The sequence below is a fragment of the Sceloporus undulatus genome, chromosome 1, assembly GCF_019175285.1.
Source record: "Sceloporus undulatus isolate JIND9_A2432 ecotype Alabama chromosome 1, SceUnd_v1.1, whole genome shotgun sequence".
Taxonomy (NCBI): Eukaryota; Metazoa; Chordata; class Lepidosauria; order Squamata; family Phrynosomatidae; genus Sceloporus; species Sceloporus undulatus.
The window spans coordinates 320,255,413-320,274,635 of NC_056522.1; the positions used below are offsets into that span (position 1 = coordinate 320,255,413).

Genomic DNA, 19,223 nt, shown 5'->3' on the forward strand with positions numbered 1-19,223 from the left:
TCATGTGCACGGCATGTCTAAATGCCACACTCCCAAACCAGCTACAAGCTGGCTTTACCGGGCCATCTGATTTGGCCCTAAGATTTGGAAAGCAGCCGTAAAGGTTGTCAAATATCAAATCAAATCAAATTTTATTGCTTTTGACCAAAGGTCATTGACAACCGTGCAAATATAAAGACATATCACTGAATATGAAAGTCAAAATCATCCAGGTCATAGTATCTCTGATTTCTATTTAGGGTTGTGAAAGCTGAGCAGTGAAGAATGCTGGCAGGAACAGAATCAATGCATTTGAAATGTGGTGCTGGAGAGCTCTATGGCCACCCCAAACTGCAAAAAAGGTGAACAAACAGGTCCAAGAGCAAATCAAGCCTGAACTTTCTGTAGAAGCCAGGACAACTAAACTGAGACTGTCATACTTTGGATGTATCATGAGAAGAAAAGACTCATTAGAAAGGACAATACAGTGGTACCCCGGGATACGAATGCGCCGGGTTACGAATTTTTCGGGATACGAAAAAATCCCATAGGGATTTATTGCTTCGGCTTACGAAGGTTTCTTCGGGTTACGAAAAAACCGCGGCGCTATTTTCCGCCACCGGAGGGCAGCAGAGAGCTATTTTTCCATTAGCGCCTATGGGAATTCGGCTTACGAAGGTATTTCGGGTTACGAAATTAACCGCGGAACGAATTAATTTCGTAACCCGGGGTACCACTGTACTGTTTGGTAAAGTAGCAGGGAGTAGGAAAAGAGGATGACCGTATTACAAGTGGATAGATAGACACATGGAAGCCATAGCCTTGAGTTTGCAAGACCTGAACGGTACTGTTGATAGCAGGATGAACTGGAGGCTGCTAATTCATAAGGCTGCCATAAATTGTAGTTGACTTGACAGAAATAACAGCGATAAGAGATTTTGGAACAGAAACAAGCTTAGCAGTCCATTCATTTGTTAGTCTATTCCTCCAAGCTCAAAGATCTGTCAAAGTTTGTCATCTGTCCATATCATCTTTAAGAGCCAGTGTGGTGTACTGGTTTGAGAACTGGACTACAAATCTAGAGACCAGGGTTCAAATCCCAGCTAGGCCATGTTAATCCACTGGGTGACCTTGGGCAAGTCACTCTCTCTCAGCCTCAGGATGGCAATGACAAACCCCTCTGAAGAAGTATGCCAAGAAAACCCCATGACAGGTTTGCCTTTGGGTTAACATAAGTCAGAAATGACCCAAAGGTACAACAGCATATCATCTGTAGTCAGTTTTAGAAGAATAACTACAAGTTTGTCATCCCAGGCTTTTCAGTGGCTGTTCTCACCTCTGGAACCCCCCTCTGTGGGAAGATAAGCTGAACTTCTCCCTGCTTTTCTTTCACTGGCAGGCAGACATTTTTGTTTAAGCAGGCTTTAATGGGTAAGCAGGAAAAGTTTTTATTGAAATTCATATTTTATTTTATTTTTTAATCATCTGTGTGGCTTTTAAATGATTTTATATTGCATAATGGGGACTTTTTAATTGTGTTTAAATTTTTATTAAGTTATCTGAGCTGATTCTTCTTGGGAGAAGGAAAATCTGGGAGAAAGGTGGCATATAAATGAAATAAATAAACTGAATAAATTACTTAAATAAGTTCATATCCTATAGTTAGCCTATCTAACATGACTTCTTGCAGTACAGCGGACCAGACAAGTATCAATAAACATAGATATGTATGGGTGGTGGGTGGATATATGTGTGTGCATGTATCTGTGTGCACACATGTGATAGATAGATAGATAGATAGATAGATAGATAGATAGATAGATAGACAGACAGACAGACAGACAGACAGATTATTGTCTAGATTCCTTTTTGGAAATTTGTCCAGAAAAATCACAGACACACACACTCCCCCACATGCAAAGTTAATTTTAATCAATAACACAAAACAGTATCCATTATAAGCCAAGCCTCTAATCAACTGTAGAAACTCACACGATATTCACCACTCCAAATTCCAAATGATAAAACTCAATGACATTATTGGCCTTGTTCCCACTACGTTTAAATTGGGATCAGGATCGGGGTTAAATGGGTATGGTTCCCACTGAATCCGACTTTAGAAATCGATTCAGAAAGGTGGAGGCATGCTTTTTGACCATATTTGCCCATTTAACCTGCGTCAAAAAGACGGATTAGAATCTGCCCTGCTTCCCATTGGCAGCCCAGCCCCGAGGAGGGGGGAGCTAGCATGGCCCCAAAATCCCCAGCCCAGCCTCCTTACTGGCTTCCCTGCACCTTCTTGTAAATTTCCAGTGACCGGGGAGGCCATAAGGAGGTCGACCTCCTTCCCAGCTTTCCCCTGGCTTCTCTGCAACCTTCTTCCGGCCTCCCCAGCCGCGGGAAATTTACAGTAGTAGCTTTGCCCTCAGATCTGGTTGGATTTTTGTACAAAAAGAAGGCCTGTTCTTTTCATCTTAAGGTTGGTACAACGTCAAGATACGGTAAATAGTCCCCTGTTTGAAGTTCTTACTACAAGTTCTCTCAGTTCTTTAGACCGTGAAGTCATGTAATTTCAATATCTGATTGTCATCGAAATAGAAACAGAAACAATACATTGTATGTATATATGACTTTTTGTCAAACAACCTTGGAGGGTTTTACAAACACTAACTGACATGGAGCAGCCTTACACACACACACACACACACACACACACACACACACACACCCCATTTCAGAAGAAAAAACCCTGTGACTTCCTTCACATGTTATATTAAATATTGCCATGTCTGTCCTCCTTTTTCACAACTTAAACATTATGAAAACACACTGCAGGAAGATTCGTATATTGTGGAATAGCAGATAAACAGATTTGGCACTAAATGTTTAATATTCATTGATTTTATTGAAAACATCCCTGATATAATCATAAACAAAGCCAAAACATTATCTCTTAGTCAACAGAAATGCCAAAATCCTGCTTAGAAATTTTATTATGTCAAGTAATGTATAAGCAGAGAGCCAGTGGTTTGAGCACTGGACTATGACCCCACTCAGCCATGGAAACCCACCTTGGGAAATTCACACTCTCTAATCCTCAGAGGAAGGCAAAGGTAAACTCCTTTGAACAAATCTTGCCAAGAAAACCCTGTGACAGGTTTGCCTTAGGATTGCTATAAGTCAGATGCAACTTGAGGGCACACATCAGCAATAGTGTCTAAGTATATTAAATGGAATCATAGAGTTGGAAGCGACCACAAGGGCCATCCAGTCCAACCCCCTGCCATGCAGGAAATCTCAATCAAAACATCCTATCTCATAGAAAGCAGATAATCTCACCAAAAAGAAGATAGACAGCATTCTAGAGGCAGTTCTTTAAATGGGGAGAAATACAATGGATTGTGATATTAGGCCATGCCACTCATGTTAGTTAGTCCATGACTACCTCCTGGGTTGATACTGATATGCACTCTATATAGCACAGTTATAGTTAATTTGGTTACATTTCTTACCCTCTCATATTACAGATACATTGGGAGTGGGGCACCAAACCATGCAACTGAAGTACCATAAGGCATGAATGGGTGTGTCTTTATATCTTTATCCTCCCTGCTCTGGTGTTGCAGAGGGGGGGCAATGCTATGTTTTTTTGTAAACCAGCATTTGTGGTATTTTTTGTAAATGCCATAATACAGACCGAAGCACATATTGAGCAGAACTACACAACAAAACTGAGCAAGTTTTCAGCCAAGTAGAAATGACAAAAACAGGGACAGGAAATTATAAAAACATGGTTTAGCCCAAAGGCAATTCTGGCAAATTCATGCAAAATATGTAAAGCAATCAAGCTAAAAGCATGGTCATCACTAGTGGTGTGGTGTGGGGGGTAGACTGCACCAAGTGACACAGAGGAGGGTGAACACCCAATGGTGCAATTACTCGTAGCCATCCCAAGTCCCTCCCCAACCACCCCCCTCTGACAGCCAGAGTCCCTGTGCTGTCCACCAGCTGTGGCCACTGGTTGGGGTGGGTTGCTACATCCTATTTGTGAGCCAGAAAGCACACAGTGAAGAAAAGAACTGGACTTGGGCAGACTTTGATCTTTCTCATGGTCCCCCCACTCCAAATTACCTAGTCACAGGAATGGGTGCATATATACACATGTACACAGCAAATGCAGTGCTACAAAGTGAGAAAACTACAGATTAGCACTTCAAACTTTCACTGACTTGTGATGAATTCTTGATGTACACAAGACCTCACCAGAACCTAAACACAGGTTTCCTTCTCAAGTTTAGAGATACCATGATATAGAGGGATCCATTTCTGTACAACAGAAATATCACCACACCTTACAAACAGGTTTCACTGCATTATGCTCATCAAGAAGACATTGGATGTATCTAATTTAACCTTTCTCCAAATTGCTTAACTACACCATACTGGTTTCTCCTAGTTAAACCTGCCTGGCTGCTGCCGTCAAAAATAATATCCTTTCTTTGAAATATTCAGACAGAAACATTAACACGCACCACTCAATGGGGCATGGCGAGGCTCACATTTAACTAGTAAAGAAGTAGACTAGTTTAGCATGCCCAAGGGTAGGTATGAGATAAGGTGGAAAGGTTCTTGAATGCATGTGGTATAAAATCAGCTGACAGTGGTTTTCACACTCTCAAGAAGAGTCCACACAAAAGAAGTCACAAATCAAGTGAAGCCAACATTAACAGAATGCCAGGGCCACTTCTGCCTTGTATAGGAAGAATGTGCTGTTCAAAGTAGCCCTCAAGCAGCCTTTAATGGCTTAAAACCAGAAAGTTCAGAAGGATATAAAATCTATCATGACCTCTGTAAAGAAGCTAACATATGCAGAGAAAGCTGAATGAGACATTTCTGCTATAATTTCAAGAACAGAGAACAGCAGAGAACTGTCAATCCAGCATGAAAATTTTCTGTTTTTAAACCATCACTTAAAAACACATTAGAAACCTTTCCCTCCAATTTCAGTGTAAAAATAAAAAGTTGTCTTCTACACTGTACAGTTATGTAATAACCATCGTCTGACCTGAAACAGCTAGTTCACAGTTAAAAAAATTGGGATTGTATTTTAAAATACAGTAGTTTGAAAAATATTAAAATACAGTAGAAGAAAGAATAAATCTGAACAATACCTACGGATACTAAAGGATTCCTTGTTTATCTTTATAGTTACAAAAAATTACAATAAATATCAGCTCAATGTTAATGCATTTCAGTGGATACTCTTCTTCTCCCATAGCTTTTCAATGGTTACTAACAACCACTGGAGGAGGATATGTAGTTGGTCCACAGTGCAGGTGAGGGTTAACCTTTTCTTCCCATAACATTTTTACAATGAAATCCCCTCTTCAAAACAGTTGCTATTTGTCCATAGAGGAATGCATACAAGCAGCACATATACTGCAAGATGAACTGGGTTTTTCTAGCAGCTGCCATTTAAAAATCAACAAGAGATCCCATAAGCAATCCTATGTCACATTTAGTTCAGTATTCTATGTCCTTATTTCCCTGAAGTATACACACCACCAGTAGCCCTGATCAGGCTTTGTCAGTTTGAATGAAAGCTCACTTTAGCCTTCCAAGTTGTTGTTAAAAAAACAAAGCTTGGAGGCATTCAGTTATCTGACCCTGATCCATGAAGCAGATTCATACCTACACAACAAATGGCATGACAAGCTACTTTTGAAATCTCACATAAAATCTGTACTTTTCTATGGTCAAAGATAGACAAACAACATGCAAATTGAATTTTTATAAAAAGCTTTGCTTCCAGTACCTGTTCCAGCAGGCATTTGAACCATGTATAAACTGACACTGTTCAACCTGCTTTTATCTATTTCTGGGGTGCTGCTTCTGCTGCTTCTGCTGCTGCTGCTGCTAATGATGATGATAATGATATTAATTATTATTATGTTATTGATGTTTTAATTGCTTACATTATAATTATGATTACTTTCTTATAAATCATATTTAAGAGTCTTCAGACTGAAAGACAGGAAAATATATTTTCATCATAAATACACCTAGTTTCTGAATGAGAAACACTATCATTGGAACATTCCTATATAAGAATATAATTTAAATTCATCTTAAAGACATAAATTTAATAGGCCAAAGCTTACAAAGCTAGATCTGTAAGAATGTTTTAATTGACAAAGAATAGAGAAAAAGTCTGATGATGCCTTACCTCTAACCACTTAACAGTTGTCCTTTTAAAGCATTTCTGTATTATTCCAAATTGTGGAATTCCCATTACATATTTGTTCATCTCTTCCCAAAGATGTATTGGTTTCTTAGGAAAAAGCCTTTCTGGCAGTTGCTCATAGTTGTCTCTATCTTAATCACTCTGTTTGTTCCCAATATGGTAGGAAAGGGGATTTGCTAAGGAGAACATAAGAACCAAGGAGATTATTACACACGTTTTTCTTCCGAACTGGGTATAGGTATAAACCATTTAAAAACAGATGTTATCGCATACCTCCATGTCCAGCTCGGAAGCATCACGTGGGGGGGAAAGCAATTTTAAGGTGGCAATTACATCCATTTTTAAGCAGTTTACGCCCATACCCAGCCCATGCCCGGCTGGGGAGAAAAACATGTGTGATAATCTCCCAAGTTAAATAGCTGCAATAAATACCATGAAAAACAGCTTGCTTTTTCTTTTAAAAAGTGACTTATGTATATGAGCACCTGTCACATTGCAGAACAGATTTACTGGAAAGAATATATTATTGCTAAAATGGACAAAAGCACACAAGTTAATCTTTCCAAACATCTCCCAATCACTCACAGCAAGATGCAGTTTTAAGACCAATATATAAATATATAAAATAAAACACATAAAATATATAAAATAAAAAACTGTGTCAAACTGGAAAACCTGCTGGTTAATGTCTAAGGGGAAAATCATTTTTAATCTAAAGGAATACTGTAAAATTAAAATGTTTGTAATTCAAAATATAAATAAGTAGCTAGGAAAGGTTCAAGAGAGGTAGAAACAATGTCATCATAACAAGGATTTTTTTGGCAGATGGTGGCTGGGCGGCAAGAAATTTATAAACCACTAAATATTCTAGGAGTATTAATCAGACTTTACCAATTTCTACCCCTCCTACACTGAGGATTTTCACACAAAACACCTCAGTAATGCCTAGCAATAGTATCAGTGGTGATACACTTGGCATACATCTGTACATCTCTAAATTGGAAGCTACAAAAGAATGTCAATGGAGTATAAGTCCCTCATTGGTCTTTTTCTTACTGGCAGAAATGTGGTGCAAAAAGAAGCTGCAAACAGGCTTCTTTTTGCCCTGCAGAAAGGGCACCATAGCCGCCACTGTGGCTCTTCTGCAGCTCTTCCGTGGCTCTTTGGTGCAGCGCATCTACACACTGTGCCAAAGATGCGGCATGACACCACCACCATGCGATAGGGTGTGCAACATGACGCCAGCATGACACAAGCGTGGGGGTGGGCAGTCGTCATGCCCCCACTCTGCCCTCACACCAACATTTCTTCCCGGTCTGTTTAGGACCTAAGTTGGACGGGCTGTTCGCACCCATCAGGCATGGTCTAAAGCAGAGGTTCCCAACCTTTTTGACTTGTGGAGCCCTTTTTAGAATCAGTTTCTATGGTACAGCCCCTAAGAGGCCTACCCTATGTCTTACAATTTAATGGTGTTTAGGAGTAGTGTTAATTTTTGGTTTTTTATTCTCTAATTCCATTCAATTTTTATTTCTTTTATTTTCCCGGAGCAGCTGTGGAGTCATGCCTAGGATAAGAGTTAAACATGCTCCCAGTTTAAATGTGAGATAGGCACCTTTTGGAAATACAAGCAGTTACTGAGAGAGGAGAATGATTTTCCACCCATGTCTTGATCATAATGTAAGATAAAAGTGCATACCTACTTCCCAATTACTTAGAAAGGCTTTTCTCCACATCTTTACTGAGGTGTGTGAGTGCTCAGACATGATGTGCTAGCCCATGCTGCTACTCCCCCCTTTCCCCATTAATCTTAGTCATAAAATGCTGGTAAAAATTAATGCTGCTAGGCAAAAACTATCCCACCTGTCACTGACTCACTTTACAGATTTGACAGTACATAAGTAAGCTGCAGATAGTATGCTCACTCTCCATGCCCTTGTGTGCTTCATTTCTCTTCGTGATTAACAGAAAACCACTGTTAGTTGTTACTCACCTGCAAATGCTGGTTTGGATGCAACAATGAACTAATTTACCATAAACTAGAAACTGAGTGAACTAAAGCACAGAGGACAACAGACCACATAAACCCAAGGTTAACTCATGAAATTCAAACCCTTATGTGGAATCATCTCTGAACCTTCCAATGCCAGCTTCCTGCCATGTTTACAGATTCATAAAAAGTTTTATTTTGAATTAAATAAGGACATTGCAACATAATCTGGACATTGCTGGTTTCAACTGTTGACATGTATCCAGAAACTAGAATTATTTGACTCCAGGAGAGATTTAAAAAAACAGTTATCCAAGTAAAAGGATATCTACAGTGGAATGCCAATGCTCAACAGATAAAAGATGGTGTTCAGTATTTCTAGGAAACTCAGAGCATGAAATGGTGATGGAAGCTCCTTTCCTACACTTGCAATACAAACACCCTATTGTACTACATCTTCAAGATCAAACATACTACAATTTTACAGCTTCTAGTGCAAGGACATGTGCCATAGAGAATTAAGCTCACCTGCCACTCTGCTTCAGTATAAGCATGCTCTATAAAGAGTACAAAAGGAGTACCAGAGTTCAGCTAACAACTCTATCTTAAGCAAACTGAAACAAAGGTAAGCCAACTGAAATCCATGGACTCAGGTACACCTAATAATAACTGACTGGGCTAGAAGTTATGAGAAATCTTTGCTGTTAACAGACTGTTAATGTAAGGATAATAATATCTTCCTTTATTAGAAAGGTCACTGTAAATTTATTTGGGGAGGAATCCTGTGGTCCTTGGAAGGGACCACAAGATGTTGCAGACTTCTGTATCTGCAGTCAGAGGCAGAAATCAGTTGACAGCGATCTGCTGCACAAAGATGTCACCAAAGTGGAAATTTCTCCCACAGTTGTCTCCCTGCTATAAGTGCTCCAATGATGGCAGGGAGAACAGACATTCATATGTTAAGCAGGCCTTGGATCCAAAGTCACATCAGTCCTCCAGCATATCCCCAAATCAGAGGAAAATTGGGGAGAGGACTACACATGTCCTAAAGCAGACATAACATAATGAGGACAAATTCACACTTGCGCTATACTTTTTTCTTCAACAGACCCAAACGTGGCAGGGCTTACATATGGCAGTTTCTTCACCAGACTCTTTCCAGCAGACTTCTCTTAATGCTGGAGCAAGTCAGGTATTGAGACCTCTGGATAAAAATCAGCCCTTGATTTATTTAGACAAAAGCTGTGAGGCAATAGCTAGGGACCAAGTTCCCAGTTCAGACCTTACTTCTCTAATGGTCTCACTCACTAGGTCACAATAAGAAAGCCATTCTTTCTCATCCTCTCCATAAATGTGTGACTGGACAAAACAATTATTCTGAAGGGGAAAAAAGTGTGATTTGTTTTTAGATTTTGCTTGCAAATTTACAGTAGGTACAGCTTTATAAGAGGTACTACCTACTGCATGACAAAGAAGGGGATACTCATCTTCTGCCGGTCATTGTTCATTTTTATATACCATTACAAGTACCTGACTTTTTTTTTAAAAAAAAAAAAAACCCTACTGCTTCATCAAGTTAGTTGAAAGGAGTCGTAGCTCAGTGGCTAAACATATGCTCTGACTGTACAGGAGTTCAGTGGCTCAATCTTTTACAAGTCTGAGCAGGGTTGGAAAAAAATCTCATCTGAAATGCCAGAAAGCCACTACATCTCCATATCACAATGGTACTGCAATAAACAAATGAATAGTCTGATTCACTGTGAGGTAAGATACTATGTTCCTATGGGTTTTTTCATTGAGTCTAGAGTGAGAAACCATGTTCACCATGCTTGGAACACAACATCAAATGAAACCATGGTTTCAAGACAGTATCAGATCTTAATTTGGACAAAATCTTAATAAGCATAAATATGTTCCAAGTGAAGTGTGAACTGCGCAATCATTAAGAAAAATGGCAGTGACATCTGTGATGGTAGCATCTGCTGTCAACTTTATCCTTGACTGTTTCATTCATGTATTATTTCTCAGCTCCAACATGTGTGAGGATGGATTACACAAAAGACAAATGTGTTATATAAACACACTCAGTTTGACATACTTTGTTGTGTTTCTCCTAGTCTTGAGAAATGACACATCCATATGAAAGGCACAGCACTCAAGATCACTGGGAAACCCACTCCATTCCCCATCCTAGTTGCTGAGATTTCATAAGGCATTGTCATAAAACCTCAAGCCTGTTTGTGAAGTATTCCACACCCATGTTGCATTATTATTTCATTTGCTGTTCATGCTGATGAGACAAGACACCACAATGAGACTGATAAATGCAGCTAGAGGCCAATTTTGCCAAATAAAGATACAGCACTGATATGCATGTAAATAATGTGTATAATGTGTATATAAATACATATTAACCTTATGTTTCTGGTGTAAAAGCTAGAAGTGTGAGTTTTTAAAAGTGAAAGCCAACACTCTTGGGATTCTGAGTGTTAGGCTCAATATAAGATTTTATGCTTAAACAGGTACAACTGCATGACTGAAGTATACATCCAACGCTGAATCATCACTAGACTTAAGTGACTATTTACTCTAGTCCTTCAATGTTCATGCAAGCCCTGGCAAGTAATCATGCCAACCAGAAATATTTAAGAATCACTAATTGAATTATAGCAAATATATTTCTATACTAATTATCAGTGCAGTTAAGCACTCCATAAGCAGTTTACAATATGTAAGCTAATTGCTCCCAACAAGCTGGGTACTCATTTTAGCGACCTACAGAAGGACCCTGGAGTCCTGCCTGGGATCAACTCACAACTTGTGGCTGTGAATAACTGCAGTATCGGCATTCAACCACCATACCACCAGGACTCCTATATAACTTGTCGAGTTGTTAGGAGAAAAACAGCTCCCCCTTCCCCCATCTGACATGCTACATTTTTTTCATACCTGACTTATAATACACACTAAACCCTTGGAATAGCATTAAACTATCCAATGCAATGTGATGTTATTTTTCTTCATATTTAGGTGAGAAGCAAAACATGAGTATTTCTATAATGTTCATTAAAGGGCTTATCAAGACAGTAATTTTCATATAGTGTTGGTGGGTTAAGAACTGCTTTCATGATGAGTCTGAAGAAATCACCTATGAAATGCTCTCTAACAGTGCATCTCCAGCTGTCAAATGTGGGGGGGCAGCATTTTTTCTCTACTGTGCCAGCAACCAGTGCCATATTTGTGCCCAATGACTATAATTGCTTTTTCTTTCTTTCATGGGAACTTGCCAAACTTGTGGTCAATGGCTCAGGGACTGGCATTGGTCCACCACTTTTGAGTGGCACTTAACTTAATAGATCTAGGAACTCTTACAAACTGATGTTACACACTGCAGGCAGTCCTAAATTAACAGTGTCCCTAAACTAGAGTTTCTGGAAGGCAGAGAAATAGGGGAGACAATAAGGGAGACAATAATACCACAATTTGCCTTTTTTAAAGCTCCTAAAATCTACTACATCCACAGCTTATTACCTAATCATTATCAGACACAGGATGGAACAAAGGTCTGACCACTAAACTGGCATATTTCCTTTTAGCATTCTCAGACTTAGTAAATGGGTATAAAACAGAAGTACATAGCCACAATTTATGTAAGTGAAACAAGCCAATACAAACTTCTCTGCCTGTTCAAGTTCTTCTTCAAACTGAAGTTCAAGAGCTAGTAAATAAGGCTGGTAGATCCAGGGGCCAATTTCTAGCCCTGCAATCCTTCAGGGGCCTCAGAAAGTACCAAAAAAATAAAGAAGTCATAATTGGAAGTAGCCGTAAATGCATTTCTGATTTTGAAAAAGATGCCTTTTGGGTTGTTAAACAATGGAAGGAGGCCCTGTGATTTATTTAAAAGGTGAACTGCCACACTCACAAGTTTTATGAAGAGTGATTTCATCCCTTTTGACAGAAAAACTGTGGTTCAGGACAGCCTGAGTGGGTGTTGTAGCCATACAAACAGCGGGGGAAAGGGGGATTCCTCTTGAGTTAAAAAGAAAGAGCACTGGTTTCATCTTCACAGAGATGATATGTTCATAATGGGGAGGGAGAGCTATAGAAATCAAGTGCACTGGACATGCAGTGTGCATGGATATAATTCCAGTGCACATCAGTTCCTGTGCAAATTAGGGTTGTGTTAATATTGTACTCAAGCAAACTGACTTTAATGCCTTCTGACCCAGAAGGTCCTATTCCTAAAACTATGTGCAAGACATATTTGACATCTAGACAGAACCTCCCCTAAGCATTTCAGTGACACATGTGGAAATCACTAATACAGGCCAACCCCCACCCCATATATTGTACACATCCTGTGAATAACCTAGCATGGTGTGAAATCGTCGAGCTCTGATGCATTACTTAATCTAGTGGTTATGTTTTTCTTAAACACATAACGCTTATTCCACAACAAAGCTGCACTCCTAGACACACTTACTTAGACGTTAAAGCCACTGAACAGAAGACGCAGAGGAGGGCAGAGGGAATGTACACTAAACCATCATACAAGTTCAAACCCACTTGAACTGCAGAATCCTAGGATTCATAGTTTCATGGTGAGGTACTTTGAATCCTCTACCAGAGAGGCCTAGGGATGCTGTTTAGCAGAGTGGGATTACAATTCACAGGAGTCCATAAAATGGAACCATGACAGTCAAAGTGGTACAAGCTGAATCTCCCTAATCCAAAATGCTCAAAACCAGAAATGTCCTGGATTCCCCCCCCCCCCCCCCGATTTTAGAATATTTACATCTACATAATGTGATATCTTGAAGATGGGACCACGGTCTAAATGTGAAACTGACTCATGTTTTGTATACACTTTATACACAAAGGCAATTTTATACATAATGCCTTTAATAATGTTGCGCATGAAACAAAGCTTGTGTATAATGAACCATCAGAAAGCAAAGATGTCACTTTCTCAGCCACCCATGTGGACCATTTGGAAGTATTTCAGATTTTGGAATTTCAGATAAAGGAGATTCAACCTGTTAACAAACTTGTACCAAGCTTTGCTGCAAACATGAGACCCTTGCAAGAGCTGAAGGAATCTCACCACTCTCTTCTGAATCTATGAGTAACCGGTTTACTATTTTAGCTTCCCAAAGACAGACTGCATCCAATAATCCAGTCTGACCCCACTTTAACTGCTGTAGCTCTGTGCTATGGAATTCTGGGAAGTGTAATTGGTTGTGGAGCTTTGCCACATGGATGAGCTGAGACAGTGATACCTTTGCTCTCAGATGGTTCAATAAACTTGGTTTTGCGCACGAAATTGCTGACAATATTACAGTGGGCCCTTGGTATCTGCTGGGGTATGGTTCCAGGACTCCCTGTGGATACCAACATCCGTGGATGTGAAAGTCCCATTAAATACAACGGTAAAGTGAAAAGGAGTCCCTTATACAAAACGGCGCACAATCTGCTCTTGGTGCCACAAGAAACTGACACTTCCCAGGATTCTTCAGCATGGAGCCATGGCAGTTAAAGTGGGGTCACACTGGATTATCTCTGCAGTGCGCAATGGAAAACTGAAAACACTAATCCAAATAGAAATTCATGCTTCTTGGCCATGCTCTCAAACTCAATGGAGCATGGCTAAGAAGCATGAATTTTGGGAATTCCTCCTGAACAGAAGGTTGAAATGGAGGGCACTTCCTGGAAAAGGAGGACCAAGCCTGATCACCCTGAGCTCAAAACACTCCTATGAATGTGTAAACTCATGTGGTAGAAGTCAAAGACATAGCCGCGTGAGTCTGTTGAATCAGTATCTGGAGAGATCCTGTAGCCCTTTGAGACTCACTGAAAGAAAGAAGCTGGCAGCATGACCCTCGGACTCTTCACCTGAGGAAGCAGACTTAGCTCTAAGAAACTTTCTTTCAGTTAGTCTCAAAGGTGCTGCTCTACATCATGCTTCTTAGCCATGCTCTCAGTCAGTGACTCCCAAACTTTGGCTGCATCCACGCTGGGGAGATCACCCGGTTTGGCCCCGCTTGACTTCTTTGTCTGGGCCACAACCAACTCCAGCTCCCGGAGCCCCAGAGCAAAGAGCCAGACCAAGCCTGAAAGCGGGGCCCAAGGGGGCGAGGTCTCGGGAGTGCTGCCATGTTGGCGCTGGGGCTGATGCCCTGGAAGAGGAGGGCGGGGGGAGGGGTACCTGGTGGCTCTCCTCCTCGCCGTGCTCCAGGTGGACGATGCCTTGGCTCCTGCCCTCGGTGTCGCTGAGCAGGTCGTCCTCGGAGTCCTCGAAGAGCGAGGAGGAGCCCGTGGAGGACAGCGAGGACGTGGAGAGACGCCGCGAGGAGCAGGACTGCAGCAGCTGCAGCGAGCCCTCCGTCGACAGCCACCCGCCGCCTTCGGGCGCTGCGCCCGGGCTCCTCCGCGCCTCTCCCCCGGCCCCCTCCTCCTCCTCCTCCTCGGGGGTGATGGTCAGCTGCGGGATGACCGGCGGGAGCACCCCGTTCCGGGGCCGGGCGGCCTCCTTCTTGGCCGGCTCCGGGGGGCCCCCGGCCGAGGAGGCGCAGCGAGCCTCGAAGAAGGAGCGGAGCTCGCCGACACTCAGCCGCTTGGCCCGGCCGGGCTCCGGGCTGCTCCCCTCGGCCAAGGAGGAGGGCTGCTCCATGGAGGCGCCGCGGCTGAGAGGGAAGCAGGAGGCAGGGGACGGAAGGGGTCCTCCTCGGGGGGAGGAGGGGGAGAAGGAGGCAAAGGGCAGCCGGGCTCCTGAGGAGGAGGAGGAGGAGGAAGGTGAGAGGAAGGCAGGGGAGTGTGGAGGCCCAGAGGAGGAGGAGGAGGAGGGAAGGGAAAAGAAGAGGAAAGGACAGTCGGGGCTCTGAGGAAAAGGAGGAGGAGGAAGATTAGAGGAAGGCAAGGGAAGGTCGGGGTCCCGGGGAAGAGGAGGAGGAGGAGGAAGAAGAGGGGAAGGCAAGGGGCGCTGGGAGTCCTCTTGAGAAGGAAGAGGCGGAGGAGGGAGAGAGGGAAGCAAAGGGCAGCCGGGGTCCGGAGGAGGAGGAGGAGGGAAGGGGGAGACGAAGGAGGCAGCAAGGGGCTGCCGGGCTCCTGAGGAGGAAGGAGGGGAGGGGAAGGCAAGCGCCTGCCGGGTTTCTGGAGAGGCGGCGCGGGCGGCAAGTGACGGCGGGGCTCCTGAGGAGGAGGAGGAGGAGGAGGCGAGTCCGGAGCGCCGGGGCTCTTGTGCTCCGGGAGGCTGGCGGTGCGGCGGGGCTCCTCCTGTGGAGCATGGCCAGCCTCAGCCGGACCCCCGCCCGCTTTGCCTCATGATCCCTGGGCCTCCCGCAGCCGGGCCCAGATGGGAGAGAGACGGCGGCGGCGCTGCTGCTCCCACGCCGCCCTCCCAGGAGCAGGAGCAGGAGGAGCAGGCGTCCCCGCCTCCACCGCCAAGGGGCCCTCCACTAGTCCGCCTGGGGAACTTTCAACACAGGCTGCATCCACACTGGAGAAATAACCCGGTTTGGCCCTGCTTTAACTCTTTCTCCGGGTCAAGGCTATGGAATTCTGGGAGTTGGGAGTTTGTTGTGGGGTCCAGAGCGGAGCTGCTTAGTCCTGCCCAAAATGGAGGGCCTTTTGGAATTCCTCCTGGACAGGAGGCTGAAATGGAGGACATCATGGCTCAAGAAAAGCCAATAACACTCATAGACATGTGAATTCATGCTTCTTCATCCTGCTCAAAATGGAAGACATTATGGAATTCCTCCTGAACAGAAGGTGGAAATGGAGGACGGGTCCTGGAAAAAGAGGACATTGGGTCACTCCCTGCCAAGAAAACCCCAAACTATGGCCTTGAGGCAACCAAAGTCAGAAGCGACTTGGAGGCCCATGACAACCACCACCAAGGCCTCCTCCTTCTGAGGACCTTTGTCTTTTCTGATTCCCTCCCTCTGGCTTGGCTGGGTTTGTCCCCATGAAACCCCTACAAACTCAGCAGGCAAGGAGAAGGAGGCAGCGCTGCCAAGCTAAGCTGCCCAAGCCCACTGCATGCAAAAGACACACCGGTCCCTCAACTGGGGCACTTGTTGGCCCACAGGGGCCTCCTGCGATGGGACAAAGCCCAGTGCGGAGGTCGCAGGGAAAGAAGTAGCTTCAATAGGGAGGTGCGGATCACCCCAGGTGACACCTTAAGGCAGGGGGGACACCACTTCTCCTCAAACACCTACCTTTTGGCAGAAAGCAGTTGTGGCATTCACCTGCTTCTGTTTAAAATGCTTTAAGAGCTAGTGGGACTGGAGTGAGACTCAGTGGAGGAGAAAGGAGAGGCCCCAGAATTTTTTTAAATTAAAATCTCAAATTTCAAAATGTTTTCACCAAATCTTCACTAAAATAACGTAAAGGTAGTCAAGTCATGTCCGACCATATGGGGCGGTGCTCATCTCCATTACTAAGCCAAGGAGCCAGTGTTGTTGGAGACTACTCTGTGATCATGTGGCCAGCATGACTGCACAGAATGCAATTTACCTATTGATCTACTTGCATGTGGATGCTTTCTAACTGCTAGTTGGCAGAAGCTGGGACTAGTGATGGGAGCTCACCCCATCATGCAGCACGACCCGGGCCTCCAACTGCCAACCTGCCGATCTTGCAATCAACAGAGTCAGCATCTATACATTTAGCTTGTGCATATCCTATTGTATTTTGGAGGTATAATTTTTATTTTGTTAGTTATTCATGGAGTTTATCACACTGGGGCTTATTTCAGCATTAAAGAGAGATTAAAGCGCATTTAAAGCATCTCTTAAATAAAGCAAAAAGGACAAGTAATTGTGTGAATAATTGTCACACACAACTGCACAAGTAAAGTGATATTGGAAATTCGTTGTTGCTGAAATCACAAAAGTAAAAAAATGCCCATTAATGCTTCTTTGTGACCACTTTAATGGTGGGTTTTGTGCACCTCGTGTGAAATTGTTTCACATAATTATGCAGCTTTTCCAGGGTATTCACAGGATAAACTCCCAATCTCCTCCATGTGATAAATTCCATAGCATTCCAACTATTAGCATTACATTCAGTTGTATATGAGAATTACGATTTATAGGTAACATTAGTGCAAAAAAGCATTACTAAGGATTCTGTATGGTATGAAATGGGAGGAGGTGGTCAATGGGGGGTGACACCAACCCCAGAGACAACACTGGTGGGAAGCCCTAGGGATAGGCTCATAGGCATAAGGGGAAGAGGGACTCATTGGAAGCCACGCTTTCTTCCCAGGCAAAGAGCAACCCGCTCAATGAAATTAACAGTGCAGTGGCAGAATCTTTCCAAAGGCCACTTAAGTTTAGGGACCTATCATAGGTCTCATTCCCACTTACAAAAAAAAGTGGATTGCAATCCAAATCAATGAATCGATTCAACAGCATAACATGGTTCCCACTACATTTGCCCAGATGGCATTTTTTCCCTGTAAAATAACCCACTTGTGGTTCACATTCACAAATGAATCGATTCAAAATGCACCTGCTCCAACTGGCCAAAGGGCAAATTTAAATCGATTCCGATCCGCATTTGGTTCACACTTGCACAGAATCGATTCATCCAAAAAGACACGGAAAACATTAGCATCAAAAAGACCCGAGTTAAATGGGTCTAGCACATGGCCCCCCTCTCCCAATTGCTTCAGCGAATTGATTCAAGTGGGAACCAGGGTCATATGAACTGGTTCAAACCAATTTGCGATCTGTTTTAAAAGGTAGTGGCAATCAGGCCATGGAATCATAGAGTTGGAAAGAGAGCACAAGGGCCATCCAGTCCAAGTCCATTCTGCCATGCAGGAACTCACAATCAAATCATCCCAGACACCTGGCCATCCAGCTTCTATTTATAAAGGATGAGACTCCACCACACTCTGAGGCAGGATATTCCACTGTTGAACCGCTCTATCTGTCAGCAAGTTCCTCCTAATGTTGAAGTGGATTCTCTGTTCCTGTAGTTTGCATCCATTGTTCCAGGTCCTAGTCTCTGGAACAGCAGAAAACAAGCTTGCTCCATCCTCAGTATCCCATCCCTTAAAATATATAAACATCGCTATCACCAGGCTAAACACACCCAGCCCCATAAGTCACTTTTCATAGTGCATGGTTTCCAGACCCTTCACCATTTTGGTCACTCTCCTCTGGATGTGCTCCAGCTTGTCAATATCTCTCTTGAGGTGTGGTACAGTGGCATCACTAGGGTTGGTTGTCCGTAGTACCAATGTTGTTGTCCGAAGTACCAATCAAGCATTATAAGCACTGACTAGACTCTACTGGCTGTCAGGTCAGGGGAGCCAGACAGCCACCTTTTCCAAGACATATCCTACATTTCAACCTTCTGTCCAGGAGGAATTCCAAAATGTGCTTCATTTTGAGCATGGTTAAGAAGAGCCATTGTGGCATAGTGGTTTGAGTGTTGACCTATGACTCTAGGGACCAGGGTTGGCCTATGACTCTAGGGGCCAGCTTAGCCATGAAACCCACTGGGTAGCATTGGGCAAGTCACATGCTCTCAACCTCAGGGGAAGGCAATGGCAAAGCTTCTCTAAACAAACCTTGCCAAGAAAATCCCATGATAGGTTCACCTTAAGGTCGAGAATGATTTGAAGGCACCTAACAACAACAAAAGAAATCCACTGAATAACACCATATTTGCTACATATAATAAAATATAGTAGCTGTAATACATCTGTAAATAAACAATATGAAATGAATTTACATTTATATTAAGGTTTTTATAGTTTTTATTTTGTAACATCCTACATTTTTCTTTAATGTCCTACATTTTGTGGTGCCTTGCTCTCCTTTGCAGTTAGGGAACCTGGTCACCCTGTCTCAAGTCTACTCTTGGTAGTATCCTTTATCTAAAATAATGTAGAGTAACACAATACCCCAAATACACAGTGAAAGGACACAGAAAATCTTCTTGTCAGAGACCTTTTAACAACCCTATTTATGAGTAGAAAAGTTGGGATTCAAGTGCTGT

General features: G+C 43.0%; 1 protein-coding gene across 1 annotated transcript in view; it reads right to left on the reverse strand.

The window, feature by feature from the left end:
• Positions 1–15,001, reverse strand: part of ITPKA (inositol-trisphosphate 3-kinase A) — an 80,005-nt gene extending 65,004 nt beyond the window's left edge. Inside the window, exon 1 of the mRNA XM_042455473.1 lies at positions 14,416–15,001. Within this exon, the coding sequence (XP_042311407.1) occupies positions 14,416–14,880 (465 nt within the window). The 5' untranslated portion in view covers positions 14,881–15,001. The remainder of the gene's footprint in view (positions 1–14,415) is intronic.
• Between the last annotated feature and the right edge of the window lie 4,222 nt (positions 15,002–19,223).